Source organism: Acipenser ruthenus, chromosome 19 (assembly GCF_902713425.1).
Source record: "Acipenser ruthenus chromosome 19, fAciRut3.2 maternal haplotype, whole genome shotgun sequence".
Lineage (NCBI taxonomy): Eukaryota > Metazoa > Chordata > Actinopteri > Acipenseriformes > Acipenseridae > Acipenser > Acipenser ruthenus.
The window spans coordinates 23,745,467-23,760,727 of record NC_081207.1 but is presented as its reverse complement, the minus strand read 5'-3'; the positions used below and the strand labels follow the sequence as shown (position 1 = coordinate 23,760,727).

The 15,261-nt window shown below is 36.6% G+C and overlaps 2 protein-coding genes across 2 annotated transcripts in view; one reads left to right on the top strand and one right to left on the bottom strand.

Annotated features, from left to right (window-relative positions):
* The window catches only part of LOC117424095 (transcription factor Maf-like), a 137,543-nt gene extending 135,183 nt beyond the window's left edge, over positions 1-2,360 (top strand). Inside the window, exon 3 of the mRNA XM_034040178.3 lies at positions 2,127-2,360. The gene's annotated coding sequence lies outside the window, so the exon portion shown is untranslated. The remainder of the gene's footprint in view (positions 1-2,126) is intronic.
* A 198-nt stretch (positions 2,361-2,558) lies between these two features.
* Positions 2,559-15,261, bottom strand: part of LOC117424094 (WW domain-containing oxidoreductase-like) — a 375,339-nt gene continuing 362,636 nt past the window's right edge. Inside the window, exon 9 of the mRNA XM_034040177.3 lies at positions 2,559-4,003. Coding sequence (XP_033896068.2) covers positions 3,815-4,003 — 189 coding nt within the window. The 3' untranslated portion in view covers positions 2,559-3,814. The remainder of the gene's footprint in view (positions 4,004-15,261) is intronic.

Below are 15,261 nucleotides of genomic sequence, written 5' to 3'. Positions count from 1 at the left end.
CGTGTCCAAATCATTTTCCTTGGATCTAACCCCTCCACACAGATGGATTAGAGCCACAACAGGTTTACACGGTGCACATCATTAGCTATCCTCCCTCAATATCCAGCAAATAACAACCAGAGCTCTCTATCACCAGAACATCCATTACTCCATGACACTTTTACTACTGCTGTGCTCTCCGAGAGAGACATTTTCCTTTCTGAGGGACAGAGCTAATTTTTCTTTTTTTTTGGGGGGGGGGGGGGGGGTTGGGAGGTTGAGGGGATCAACCGGAAATGCAGAAAGATTTTGAAGGGCATGCTTTTACCCTTTTTCTCCTAATCTTATGTTTTGCATTGCAAAGCCAAAAAGATTACACCACTAATGTATGCAGTTTAGCTATCTATCTAGCTACCTATACACACACAACCTGTTTTAGTTTACTGTGTCTTCAATTTAAGCCTTTCAAAAAAAAAAAAAAAAACGAAATGAAATAGACAAATAAAACAAAAAAGGTGCAACCTTTCATCAATATGGCTCAATTACCTTGGAAAAACCTCATTGGGACCTTTGAAAAAAATGTGATCTTATTTAACGTCACCTTAACAGGGATGATGAGTGTGTTTTGTTCTAGTAAACTGCCTGTTTAGCCCTGGCGCTAGATCACTCTCCCTGCAAACATAAAGTCATTTCACTTAAATGACAGGATGGCTCCTGCCACACTCTGTCATCCACACTGTTAAAGATGCAAGCTCTCTGTCAGAACATCATTTTAAATCATAAAGGTGTATTAAATTAGGACACAATGGCCAAACTAGATCATATAGGTTGGGGAACTGAGAAGTCAATTTACAGTGCCACAGTGGCAGCTGAGGTCAGCGGGGACCTGCACCTTTAAAACATCCCGCTTTAACAGATGAGATTAGATGGGAAACTGTGGGAGGAGATTGAGGAATAATGATCACATACAAGCGAACCCAATACATCAGAACTGCTGTGCAGATTGTACCCCCAGGATCAGAAAAAACATGCTTATTTAAATGATATATAACTTCGCCACAGTAATACATTATTCCATTTAGTGGCGATTGACACCATTTGTACATTTATGTAAGATGAATGCATTCAAATTATTTAGACTGGTTCTGTCATTTTTATTTCAGGCTCATGGTATAATGCAGGTCTCATCAAGTTTGTATAACAGAAGTGTTTTGGGTTTTAAATATGTAGGGGTTCTTGTTGTAGGGTTAAATCAAAGCCTGATTTCTGACCACCTGCTTGGAATATTTGAAAATAGGGTTACATCTGATTACAATGTCATAAAGCTATTATAAAATCAAGGATACTGTCATTGCCAAGGATCCTTTTTGTATGAAATTACATTACATTACAGTGTAAAGCTTCTAAAGTTTTATTGCTTCTCTGTTTTCTGTTAATTCATTCATTATTGAATAACACTGTGTGCATTTATGTATTATTGAAAAACTGAAGGACGCAATTTATTATGAGATTTTCTGCATTCTGCCAATAACAGAACCCTATATTTGCGACAAAGTTGTGATTTATACTAGTTAATACTTGCAGGCACTTGCAGGAGTTGCCTACCCATGGTGGCCCTCTTAGATTCATGTTGCTTCCGCTTGCTAGGTTTCATTGATCTCTGGTGAATGTTTTGATCCACAGCATCAATCCCAAATGTACTAGTGTCTCTGTCATATGTTTTCCCGGCACATTTCAAGGGATGCAATTCCACCAGAAATTAAATATAAACAGGAGAAATACATTAAACATTCATAATTACTTCTCATTTAAGCTTCATTAATATCATTAGACAGTTTTTATCGACTGTCACAAGAGCGTCTCATATTCCACCCTTACATGTGGTTGTGGGTTTATGCTAGATTCTCTTTGTAACTAGGTATGCCAAAGAGTGTATATCCTTGGAAGTTGGTTGTCTTGTTTATCCGGGTGAGCAATTAAACCTCTATTGTTAAGACTTTGTGATTTACAAATAATGGAACAACAAAAGAGTAAATGCAGATCTAGTAACTGGTTGTCAGGACAGTAATGTTTTGGGACCGAATGTACAACAAGTAAACAAGAGGCTATTATGAGTAATCCCCTTTAATTTTCTTTTCTCTTTTCAGAAAACATGGTAATGGAATGATGATGGCTTAGAACGACCTTTGGCACGAAGACTGCCACAAAGCACAACATTTAGAAGTATAATCACTAAAGAAGAGGAAAGAAAGACAACATTATCACGACTACATTCTTCAGAGCCTCCTCCTTATTAGTATTCTTTTTCTTTTTTTCAAATGATTTTTTTTTTTATCTTACAACAAAAGAAGCAAAATAATAAAGAAAAAGATTTAAAAAGATGACGACGAAGACAAGATTTTCTCATTAGGTGAAAAATATTTACGCATGTTGTTTGAATAAGCGAACTTAAGAAAAAATTATTAATATAAAATGAGCAAAAGAAACTGCATCCCCCAGTGCCCCAGTGGGCGGAAAAAGATAATAACCTTTAACCTCTCTGCCCCCCCCCCCCCAAATATCACAGCTTATTTTATTTTTCATACCTATTACAGACCCTACTGCTGATCCTGCAAAATTACCATATAGTGTTTAAAATAGCTCTTTCTGTGTTTCTTTTCTTTTTTGTAGAAAAAGAGTGAAAATCTGAGACTTATCCGTGCTTCTCAAGTTTTTAATTTGCATAAGAAACAGAACGCAACAAGACCCAAGAAAACAATCCTTCTCCCCTTGTTCAAATTACCATTTTTATTAGATATAGTAAACATGTAGAAACTGATGTTAAAACTTCATTATAATGTTTAAATCTCTGATGTGGAAAAACAGAAAATAATTTAGGTGGAAGAAAGCTTTTAGTTGGCATTGTGTTCTTATATACCCTTATGGATCAAAGCTCTTCAATGAATACTAGTGTGTGTATGTATGTGTGTGTGTGTGTATATATATATATATATATATATATATATATATATATATATATATGTGTGTGTGTGTGTGTGTGTGTGTGTGTGTTACCTGGAATGTGTTATGGATGTATGTGTGGAAAAGCTTAGTGAAATAAAAAAATAAAAAACACACATTTCAAATACAAGACATATTCCAGTAACAAATAGCATGCTACATAAAATTTTGCATTTAGAGATTTGTAATGTTTTAATGTGTGCCAATTTGAAGGACAATATTGATAATCTCAATATTTACCTAATATTACAGGAGAGGTTTTTTTTCTAGTTTGAAGCATACAGGATAGGGGCTGTCAGGTTTGCTCTATAAGGGTTAAACGCTTCAAGTAACAGTCGTTTGGCATTAATCAAAGCATGCAGAACTGCGTTTAGGAACTCTGCTGTTGCATTACAGGTTTGCAGTTTAAGGATATATTTAAGGCATATCCCCTGCTCCCCTCCAAAGTATAACATTGTTTAATAGTAATGAGAGCACATGTAGCTTTCCAGGCCCAGATTATCAGTCTGCAGGCACCGGAGACGCAGCAAGAGGGAGAGGGAGATAGATACTGTCCCTTTTAACCTGCTGTATTCCCTATTTCCCATCAGCACTTAACATTTTCACTGTGTTGTGACTGCAGTTGTTTCACTTAACACTATTTAATCTGTATCTGAGGTATAAGGAAATCCTCTAGATGATGTGGCTGGAAGAGATCCAGGGTTGCCAGTTTTCTTGTGCAACTAGAGCACGGCACAAACTCGGGCTAGGTTTTTTTTTTCTTTTTCTTTTTATTCATTTTCTGGAGTATTTTTCTTGCTCTCCAGCATGTTTCCTCACCCCCTCAACCCCCAGGTTAAAGGGACTGCCTGCCAGCTCGCTCATGGATCAGCCTCTCACTCAGCTCCCACAGGGACGCGGCCGTTCCTTCGTTCTGGGCTTCCAGCGAGGGCATGCAGCGGTAGCAGTTGTTGAAATACATCCCTCCCAGGCCTTCCAGTTCAGGGGTAACGGCGCAGTAGACAGTAGTGGCCGCCCCTTGTTGCTAAAAGGAAAGGAACAAGACAATGTGCAATTAGAAGACCTATTGGACTGCAATCCAAGCTGGGGTGCCATTTAATAATAAAACGGCAAATCAAATTTGGCAGGTCAAGAGACTCTTCCAGAATTGATCTCTCACTTCTGAAAGGAATCATGTGCATGAATGAAATCTGTACATTATTACATCAACCCGCCACAAAAAGACCAGAGCACCATGGAAAAAGACTGAGGTGCTTTTTGTTTTGCATGACCCAAGAAGCATTTAACAGAGACTTCCTCGACAATATTCTTTGCCCCATCCGGAGAATGGAAAGTGGATGAATTACACACCGTACAAAAGGTTTTGTAACAGAACCAGGATGGCAATTTCTACAAAACTGAACTCGATAAAGTTTGGATGACTTCCTGGCAAACAAAAATACCAAGGCATTGTATAAACCTTATGTATGTGAGACAGGGTTATTACTAATCTGTAAACTAAGATATAGATAAGGAGACAGAACATATATGAATAAATAAATACATACATCAACAGATATTCATTTTAAATGCTAAACTGTAGACTGTAATGAGGAATTTGTGGTTTAGGTGGTTTGTTATAACGTATTGAGTTAAAAAAAAGTGACACATGCAAAAGAAAGGTTGTATTTCAGTTTCACATTGGCTTTGCTGATGCTTTGCAACTTGACAAAGTACCGGGAAGGAAGTGCCATGGTAAGGAAATAAGAGCTAATACACACACACACACACACACACACACACACACACACACACACACAGATCAGTGCATTTTCTTTTAATACTTCACTTTGCTCTTTTAAAATAAGAGTTTTAGCTGAAACTTAAAGGCAAGAAGCAGGGTAAAACGCTTCATAAGTAATTTGATGAGAAGTGTAATCTGGCATCTTTGATGTTTTACAAAACCCTGCCAAAAATTAACTTGGTTGCTCCAATTAAGCGCTACCATATAAAGTGCAGCAGGGCCCTGTGCCAAAACTGTCTATTCATCTTTTGTCAAAGGGATTTACACATCTGAGTGAGTCAATGGCGTCTGCCAATGTTGTAAAGGACTGCTCAGCTGAAGAGAAAGAACGGACACCTTGACAAGGTTGAATTGATGAGAAATACAAGTTCAAAGGTACAGAAAAAAAAAAATAAAAATAATAATAATAATAATAATAATAATAATAATAATAGATAAATACTGGATGCGCAATACTACAGTTTATATTTTGCTCATGGCAAACAACATTCACATACTTTACTAATTCTTGTAGCTTCATGTACCTCAATGAGCAATTGACAGCTTTGACCTGTGACCCACATACCATCCTTTATCAGGGAGTCTGAGAATCAAATTGGGAATCACATATTAAAGGTGCATTACCCGAATACAGACTTGTACTGTATAACCTCCTGTCCCTGCAAGTCGTAGCAGGAAAGCATGCCTAATTGTCTCATAATGTGAGAGGTTTCAGGGGGAAGGAAAAAAACGTAAACTACAGTTTACAGAAGGCTGAACTATTGAAATTTGACTACAATGTACAGAAGGCTTAGGGTTTCAACAAGGACTCCTTATTAATATGAAGACCTCAAATTTCAACACAGCACCTTTATCTATGTTGCTTGGCATGGTTCCTTTTGTAATTGTATTGAAAACAAGTAGAATATGACTTCCTTTAGAGTGGAAATGATTGCTTGATTATGCTGGCAAATATAATATGGGTTGACACCTGCCACCATCAAATGTCTTTGTTCAAGAGGAAAGTATTGAATCAAGTTTGAAACAAGGATGCCTGTTTTTGATATGAAAGCATTGGGCATGCCTAGAAAACAATGTTTAGAATAAATTCACTGAAAGTTAAAATGCAGAAAACTTAGTTTCATATTCAATATGTTTTTTTTTTTTTTTTATCGTTCTTTATCTTCAAATGACAGGCCAGTATTTATGGAAATCATCAACCCATCAAGGCAAAAGGCTGTATCTGCTTCTGGCAAACGTTAACAGAGCTGAGCGCAAAATATATCTTTTAGAGCTACGGTACAAAGCTATTTAAATTAATTTAATAAGTAAGATTCAGACCTTATGGGGGGTTGTGTGTGCTGCATTGAGTTGCAAAAGGTTAGGAAAATGCACAGGTAATATCGAATACATATTTTGTAAAATGTACTTTATTAATAATACTGATGGTGCAGAAAGAACAAAACTGTATAAATTAAATCATTCCGCAGCTATTTCCAGATTATTTTCAGATGGAGCTGTAACAATTATGTTCTTCTAATTTTCAATCTCATGTGACATTCATTAGATGTCTCAATCTATAATGAGTATTACTGTATTACACATAATACAATTATTATTATTATTATTATTATTATTATTATTATTATTATTATTATTACATAAAATGTAATGTCACATAATCTTTTTGTCAATAAACTAGTATTATTTTTTTTAAATCTGCAAGTTCAAGTTTAAAATATTAATGCTTTCTAGTAACATAAGAAATTGTGTAAGATCTTTAAATAAATACATTTAATCTGACAAATAAAGCAGACTGCATTCCTTTGCCTGATGGAATGCAAGTACTTTGCACATTTTTGATGACATTTGGCTATACCCAGGCCTGAGGGTACATAATGATTAGAAATCATTTAATGTTATCAATCACCCAATGACCCTGCATTTGACCTTTCAGAGAGGCTAGACTGATTTACAAGGTGTCAATGAATGGTAGGTGGCTCAGAATTGAAAAAGAAATGTACAGAAAGAAAAATAAACAGGTACATAATATGATTGTAATCCAACCATGCTAGTCGCACACTGAGCTAATCACTGTGTAATCACAGGTCAAGCATCTGTAACCTTAGGTCCCAGACAGGGACCAAGTTAAAATGATAGATATACGGAATAAAAATGTTTCTGGGTACAGCACTCCCCGCTCACCCCCCCTCTCCTACCCCTTTTTCCATTTAATCAGGTTTCAACGCCATCCCCTATCTGCCCAAACATTTGCAAGCTGTCGAGGCAGACCGCTTCATCAATCTTTTTAGTCTATGTGAAATTACCGTGGAGTCTTGTTTTTGGATTAAGCAAAGAGGGTCTGGGTAATAAGGGACCATCATGCTGCTTCACATGTCATTTGTCAACCCATACAGTACCGTCCAAGTAGGGAAAGGTTAGAGACTGTTAATAAATTACTGCTCCCTTATTGAGAGAGCTGGTGTCCTTCTTTATTAGGGATGTTACGAGACAGTTCTGTGGCATTTATCCTTATAATAACTCCCCACCATGCGAACGGGACAGTTTTCCAACTCGTATCGTGACAAGAGCAATCACAGTACATCAAGATACAGTGCAGTGCAGTGCAATGTGTTTCCTTCATTATTTAGATGTCTTTTTGTTGTTGTTGTTGTTGTAAATGATACTTGAATATATATTATACCCAGTACACAGTATGTGTACATAGTGCACCAAAGCAGCCATTTTCCAAAGCACCCGTATAACAGGTCAGCCCTACAGAATGTGCTGTGCAACATCCCACAGTTATGAATGTATTGACAAAGATAGACACTCAGGACCCGGTGGAGACCACCAGCATTTAATTCTAGCTGGATTTGAACCCAGGCCACAAAAGTGAAAAACTGTGGCCCCGAGCCATTGTTTCCACTGCGCTATTAAGTCTCCCAATTAATTATTGTAACAATATTATTTCTATAGAATGCTCGAGCTAATTCCTTTATAAATGGATGCTTTGTAAACAAAGATCCCTTTGGGAATCCCATTGTGTTCCCACTCTCCTTCAGGCATTTCTCCCAAGGAAAGGCTGGCCTTGGGAGGGGGGAAATGCAAGATAGTTAGACATTCAAGATGCATAATCCTTAAGGCTAGATTAGTCCTAATGATAGAAACCAGTCTGTTCTCAATAAACATCAATACATTGAAATTATTTTTTGTATTGATTTTTTTCAGACTTGATCAAGGGAAAATCTAAGGCACTGGCCCTTTAAGGTCAATTTAAGACCATTCATCTCAGGTCTATTAGGCAAAGCAAACAGTACCCAGATTCAGGAAACCAACAGACTTAATAGAATGGCATTGTGTGCATGCCACACAGAGAGGAGCAATTTATTGCACAGCGGTGTGGGAGATGATGAAATAAGAAAGCATTTTGCACTGTGGAATAAATGGTGATCTCCACGCCCTCTCCATCTTACACCGGCTGGTGATAATGCTCCAGCTCTGGAGTTCAAATTACACTGCTCACCCAAGAGAAACACAAGATTTTTGCCTTGGCAAAGTGGCCTATATATTAAAACCTCCCTGAGTACTGCATGGTTTGTCACAGATGGTGGCATTCAACTTTAGGGACACTGTTTCAAATAGCATTGAGGGCAAGTACTGTAGTAACATGTGAGGGCACTTTGTTGAGCCTAAATATGTATTTAGATATATTTAGCCATATAAAATACACGACACTAGCCCAAGGACATTAAAGTTACAAACCTTCAGGAATTATCACATTGACTTCTTCTTCAAATGCCACATTTGGTGCCGCCCCCCCACCCCAAATACAATGCTACAGGTATAAAAAAGGGAAACTGCTGCTTGCTACCACCTAATAACTTTTAGTGTGGTTGGTCACATGATCTAATTGTAGGTAGGCCATGCCCTAGACTACAGGATTGGTTAGGCAGCAGGAACCTTAAATCAATAGTGCTGTATATCTTTAATCAAATTAATTTCAAAGCCTTTGGATATCATTCATTTAAGAAGAACATTGGTTATGACATCCACTCTTAAACATCACCAATAGAACCAAATATCCAAATAGAATAGGATGCTAGATTACTATTAGAAACTGTAGACTTTAAAGAAGGTAATGTGGATGCTAAGATGTTCTTGCATCTTTGGTTTGAATTTGTCTAAGCCACTTCCTTTCTCCCAAGCTTCCAAGCTTATAGCAATAACTCTAAGATGCACAGGACAGTATTTATCCTCTAGAGCAATATACTATGCCAGGAAAAGGGAAAACAAATACTAATAATGTAATCCGCGGAGGAAAAAAGTAGTCTGAGATAATGGATCTTCTAAATTATTAAGTCATGGAGCTACTGCCCCCTAGCCTGTCGATGGTGTCAAATGGAAAGGGAACATTTCCCCCTCCACTTTAACCCTTACAATGTCAGGACAGATTGTGGTGGCTGAGTTTGCCGGACACTAACCCTCAGAGATTAAAAGGTGAAAGGTTAAAATCGGGCCCAGGGTTAACCATGACCCTTTGCATGCACCAACATTTCAGCTGAACATAACAGGATTTGCTTTCTGTTATCACATTGAAAATCAAAAACCTGTCTGCATACAGTACAGGCTCATGATCATTTCACTCATCCAGAAGCAAACGGCAAGGTAAAAAAAATGACTTGGGTGCACTAGTCTCCCAGCATTTCTTTGGCAATGGCACAGCATATATCTTGTATTTCTAACTTCAATGTCAAGAGCCCCTGTTAGGCTTCTACAAACGTCTTGTAATAGCTAAGTGTCTGTTATGATATAGTGAAAAGCAAACGGAGCTGGCCTAACACAGAATTAATAAATAATTATCTTACATTAGCAGGTTAATTTATAGATATAGAGGTAATGACTAAGTGTGGTTGTGTAATAGCCAATGCTACACAGTCATTCTGCACAGGCTAATGTCCAGTTGACACAATACAACACAGTATTAATTCGAATTTCATCAGTCTAGAATGGCTACTTGATAACTGCTTTAATTAATTACACCTAATTAAGTGTATTACCTAAAAGCATGAATGCCCTCATAGAGTCCAATTCAATTTGAAGGACTGTGTAACTTTCAATTGTTTTGGGGTTTACTGCCTGTTAGTTTGAATTCCTAAATGACCTGTGTTTGAATCATATAGCCACCTTTACGGCATATTACCAGTTTTCTCAAGATAGAACAAAACAGAACACTAAGTCATCTAGCTCTACTGTGAAAGTCCTAATCGGGGGAGCCAGACTAATGCAGAGCATTCTCATCACACCAGCTGGAAAATACAGTGGGCAATATTAGGAATATTTAACCAATAAAGCTGCAGCATTTTTTTTTCTGAAATATCATCTTAAGGAATCTTTTATCCATATTAGGTTCCTCCAGTACCTAATTATAGTAAATTATAAATACAATAACAACCCTCTTAACCTTTTAAATAGCTACAACATATCATTGACTCTTTAAAGTGGCATACATAGGAGAATGTAGTGCAGTCTTTTATATTGGGAAGGGTTAAAGCCAATTCAAATTGCCAAGATGAGAAAAGTTACCTTAACATAAATCATGGGCTAGCATTCAGATGCTGATGCCACGTTTGCTTGGGATTGAAGTTGAATAATTATTGCTTCTTACTTAACATTTTCATGAATATAATTTGCAACCACACTACTTTAAAATACAGTAAGATCTTTGAAGTGGAAGTTTTAATATTAAATGGTTTGCTGTGATTGTTAGCAAAATGTAGACAGAGCTAAGTCGTGACTCAAGACTAGAAGAAATTATATCTTCCGCCTAATTAGCTTAACCCTGTGTCACCCAGGCCCTCTGACCTCAACTAGTGGTAATCTTTATAAGATAGCATACTAACATACTGAGCCACCCACCACTGTCATTTATCAAAAGAGGAAAAGCTACTTAAAATGTAAAAAGGCAGATTGATTATAAACCACAAATTTAAGTCAGGGGCTTCTAAACACTGCTGTGTTCTGTGTACAACATATCTTAGCTATAACAATTAAAAGTTTACAGTAATAATGGTAAAGTAATTCTATATGAATGGGCCTGCTTATTTATTTATTAAATCAGCCTGTCTGTCTATGTCTCTATTGATTTGCCTATACAGGTGTATCTATCTTTTAGATCTGGCAATGTAAGTATAGATAGACCTTGGCATTTGAGTATCGGTATGGTGGCTACTGATACCTTTCAAAGGAAATGTAGATCCTCTTGGGTTTTTAAGAAAACAAGGGGAACTTAAACCACCTGATTCTTTCACACTGGTACTGATGGTTCATGTTTGTGTTGATTGAGGTACGGTATCCCTCGGTGGTATGATCTTAGGACTGAGTTTATTATGCACAAAGGACTATGTACTATACAGGACTACAAAAAGAAAACAGTGGTCTCTCTAGTATGGACTTTACTAGAGTTTCCCACCGACGCAACAGACTCCATTCACAGAAATATTAATATTTCCAAGCAGCTCTCTGATGGAATTCAAAGACATTGTCTGGTCAATGCCAACAGCAATATAAAGTGTACACACCAAAGCAAACCAAGATTTCACAAACAAGATAAACTCAACAATGGACTTTTGAAGGAACTCAAAATACTTTGAACCTTTGCAAGGGAAAAAAAAGAAAATTACCTCATCTGGGATCTTCTGAATGGAAAAACTGTTTGGGTCAGACTGTTAAATGTTCTAAACTTCAACAAATGGGCAGAAGAGACTTTGTAACAAGCCAGCCACAGGGTGCGGCAAAAAGGGGATGAAGCTGCAGTGAGCAAGCTTGGTGTTTAGTTCATGTCTTCCAGATAATAAAACAGAATACCACATGATCCACAATTAAACAAAAAACAAAAGGGAATGTATTTTTGCAATAAATAATAATAATAATTACAATAATACATTTAAAGTATAATAATAATAAAGAAAACTGAAATGGTAGAAAAATAAGGCCTAAGACACCTGTCAGCATAGTGTTTTAGGAGATACCTCCCTTGTAAAGCCAGGCGCTTCTGTGATGTGTGTAGAGTACAAGTCTATGTGTTTTTTTGTGTAGAACCATAGGCCACCTGTAAGGACAAGCCCAAGTCTGCAAGACTTTCAGGGCTGTTAATATTTCATTAGTACATAGAGTCTCATTTATACTGTTTCCATAATTAATGACAGAAGCATGGACACTGCCTTTGTGAGGAGAGATCTCTGTCTGTCGGCTGACAGTTGCTCTGAAACTATAGATCATTTCATTCACCAGCACCTTGCCGCTAGTTTGTAGTGCTCTATAGTACGTACTGTTGCTTTAGTCATAGGTGTAATTGTCACTGCACTGTTAACAAACGTTTTGAAGCCCTATATGCTAATAGAGTATAGCAGATTGATATTACCTTTATTATGCTAGTGGTATACCTTAGCATAGAAAAAAAAAACGTTATGTCTTTACAAAAAAAAAAAAATGCGTTCAATCATGCAAATGTTCTCATTATATGCATGTGATAAAAACTACTCTACTATATAATAAAGCTGCCTTTTTCTTCTCCTAAGTTGACTGTAAATAAATAATAATAATATTAATTATAATAACAATAAAATAAACTGAAAAATGTAGATCTTTCTGTCCTTGTCTGTCTTTGTAAACAGACTGTAAATAACAAAATACTATGCATGCTGATATTTTAGCAGTTCTTTCAGGTAATTTTATAAACAGTAATTCTCATATGGCATGTACTGAAAAAAAAGAAAAAAAAAAGAAAATGGCTTGTTAAACTGGACTTTTCAAAAGTGTCTTTCATGTTTTCTTACTAGGTGGTACCTGTTTTGCCTGTCATTTTCACTGTGTATTATCCTCTCATCTTCTAATTTAATGTCTTTGTAAAGGTACATGGTTGAGACAAAAATGTAAAAAATGCTAACCTTTGAAAGGCTATTGTACATAATAATGGAGGGGGGTGATGGGGGTTGAGTCTCTGCTCATGTTTACCACCTTGTGGTTATTCTAAACTCATCTTCATATAGTGCTTATCTACAAAGAGAGAGTTGTTCTACAGTTTATTTTAAATGATGAAAGTCTAGGGCTGACTGCGGAGTTTGACATTTACAACCTAATACAGGAAGCTGCTTAAACTTAAACTTTACTGATTGCTTTGCCTGCATCACAGACAAATAAAATGTCTGCATTCACAATCAGATTCTGAAAATTCCCTGGATGGTATTATGTTGTCCCACTATGCCAGCCAACCCAGTGTATTGCTATAGATTTTTTTTTGACCAGTTCAGATTTCTCACTTAAAATAGTCTGATTAAATCAGACTGAATATTCACAAACAGTGAAAAGGACGATCAAATCGGCCACATTACTGTTAGGGTTGAGGCGAAAAAAAAAACACACACTTCAAAACAGGGATTTTAGTTTATTTAAAAATGTACATTGATTAGTGTATACTGTTGTTACCATTTTCTGAGGTAAAACTAAATGTGTTAAATGGATATTTGTCTACCTGACTTTTACCTCAGAATTTATGACTGAGTGATTGAAAATATGGATATGAATGAAAAGCCATGTTCTAAAAATTACTGAAGAGATTTTTAAGTACAGTGTATTGCTGCTGTATTTCAGTTTATCTTGTTTAAACACATTACAGGATTACAGGTCTCAAGTCACTTCAGAAAACCACAATAAACTACAGTTGCCTCAGCCCTTACGAAGGAATTACATGTATCGTGATATAGGCAAAGACGAAATAGGCATTGCTAATTACGCTTCAGCTGAGGACTGAGTGGGAACTGTTTTTTAGGAATGTTAATTTTCAATCATGCAAGAACCATAACAATCATGATAGATGGAAGTGTCTAATTTTTAACCTGTGCTAAAGATATTTTAAATTTAATAAATAACCATTGTAACAATACTCACTGTCTTTTTTGTATTCCTTTTGAGGGGTTCTTATCCATTTTCTACTTCTCATATATTATAACCATCTAAAAATTAGCCAACAACGATTTCAAATTGATCAACAATACTGTGATAACAACATTACACTATGAGCCATGCTGGAGAACAAACTGCAGATTCCAACCCCCTACCTCCCTTAAGGCAAGATGCAGTAATCATTGAACAAATACATATATATACATATATATATTTTCTAATGTTTAATGGTAGTTCCTGAGTAGCTTATTTTTTTGTGATTTTCCTGAGTAGGTTCGACACAATTAACGTAATATAAATCACAAGAACAGAAATCATTTTGCCCAGTTTGAGCTGCTTTGCTTTACGATCTATACTGTAAGACTGTTGCTTTATGCCTGTTCTCGTATACTAGTTCTCGTATATTAGCACTGATCACATTTTAGCACTTGTTTTAAGGGTATGCAGATTTTTCGAGTACTGTGCAATGGCACAGAGAGTAACACAATACCAGGAAACAGTTAAAACTTTCAAAAGGTATAAGGGCCTGGAATCTATATATAGTAATGTTACAAAAAGAGAATGAACAACTTGAGCCTGTATACCTTAAATTACATTTTGTAAATGTTTGATTCTAGTAAAATGTATAATTGTGAAATGGAATCAAAGTAAAAACAAAACACAAAAAGAAAACACACACACGTTTGCATTCCTATATTTGTGGGGACTTCTCATTGACTCTCACTATATTTTTATTTACTATTTCAGACAAAACTTCACACAGGGTGAAAGTCGACAACAATATTTTGGCACTTTTAATTATTATTTTTTTAAGGCATATTTAGTTCTTAAAAAGTGTATTATTTGTTTAATTGTCACACTGTGTCCTTTAACAGAGGTTCAGTTACGACAAATAAACTGTCAGGATAATTTGTTGTAAAAAAAAAAAAAAAGTTTCTTCAAAAACTGTATTTAATTATTTGTTTTATTAATCATCTTTAGTTAGGAACTTAGTTTCCCTTTCAATTCGAACATGACCACCAACCAATACTACTGGTATATGCCTGCCTTAGGTAGGTATTCGCTGAGCATTTTATGTCAGAACTGCCGATAGGCTCCTCCATGGAGTGATGTCCTCGGTCCCGCCTGCTGAGGGAATAAGTAGTCGCTCCGCGGAGCTCACTTCCTCTTTTGCCTCTCACCTACCGTAAGGTACACTTCTGTGTCACTAACCAGAAAAGAGCGCTTCTGAGTCGACAGTAATTCCCTTGCATTCATGCTGAGAGCTGTTTTGCCGCTGTTGTGGAATCAGTGTCTCCATTTTTTGAGTGTTTTTTTCCATTCTTCTTACGGTCTGCTTCACTTGTGTTGCAGGCCGTCTTTTCTTGGCTGTCCGTTGTATGAGTGTGGCTGCCTGTGCAGTATTGGTGTGTCTTTCAGCCTACACCTGCAGAGAGAAAACCATTCCTCCGCCAGAGCTTGGCTTGCCGCCCTGTCGTTGAATGACTCTGCCGGCTGTCGTTCGTGCAGCTTGGGCCAAATAAATAAACAAATAAACAACAGTCAGTCAGCCATGT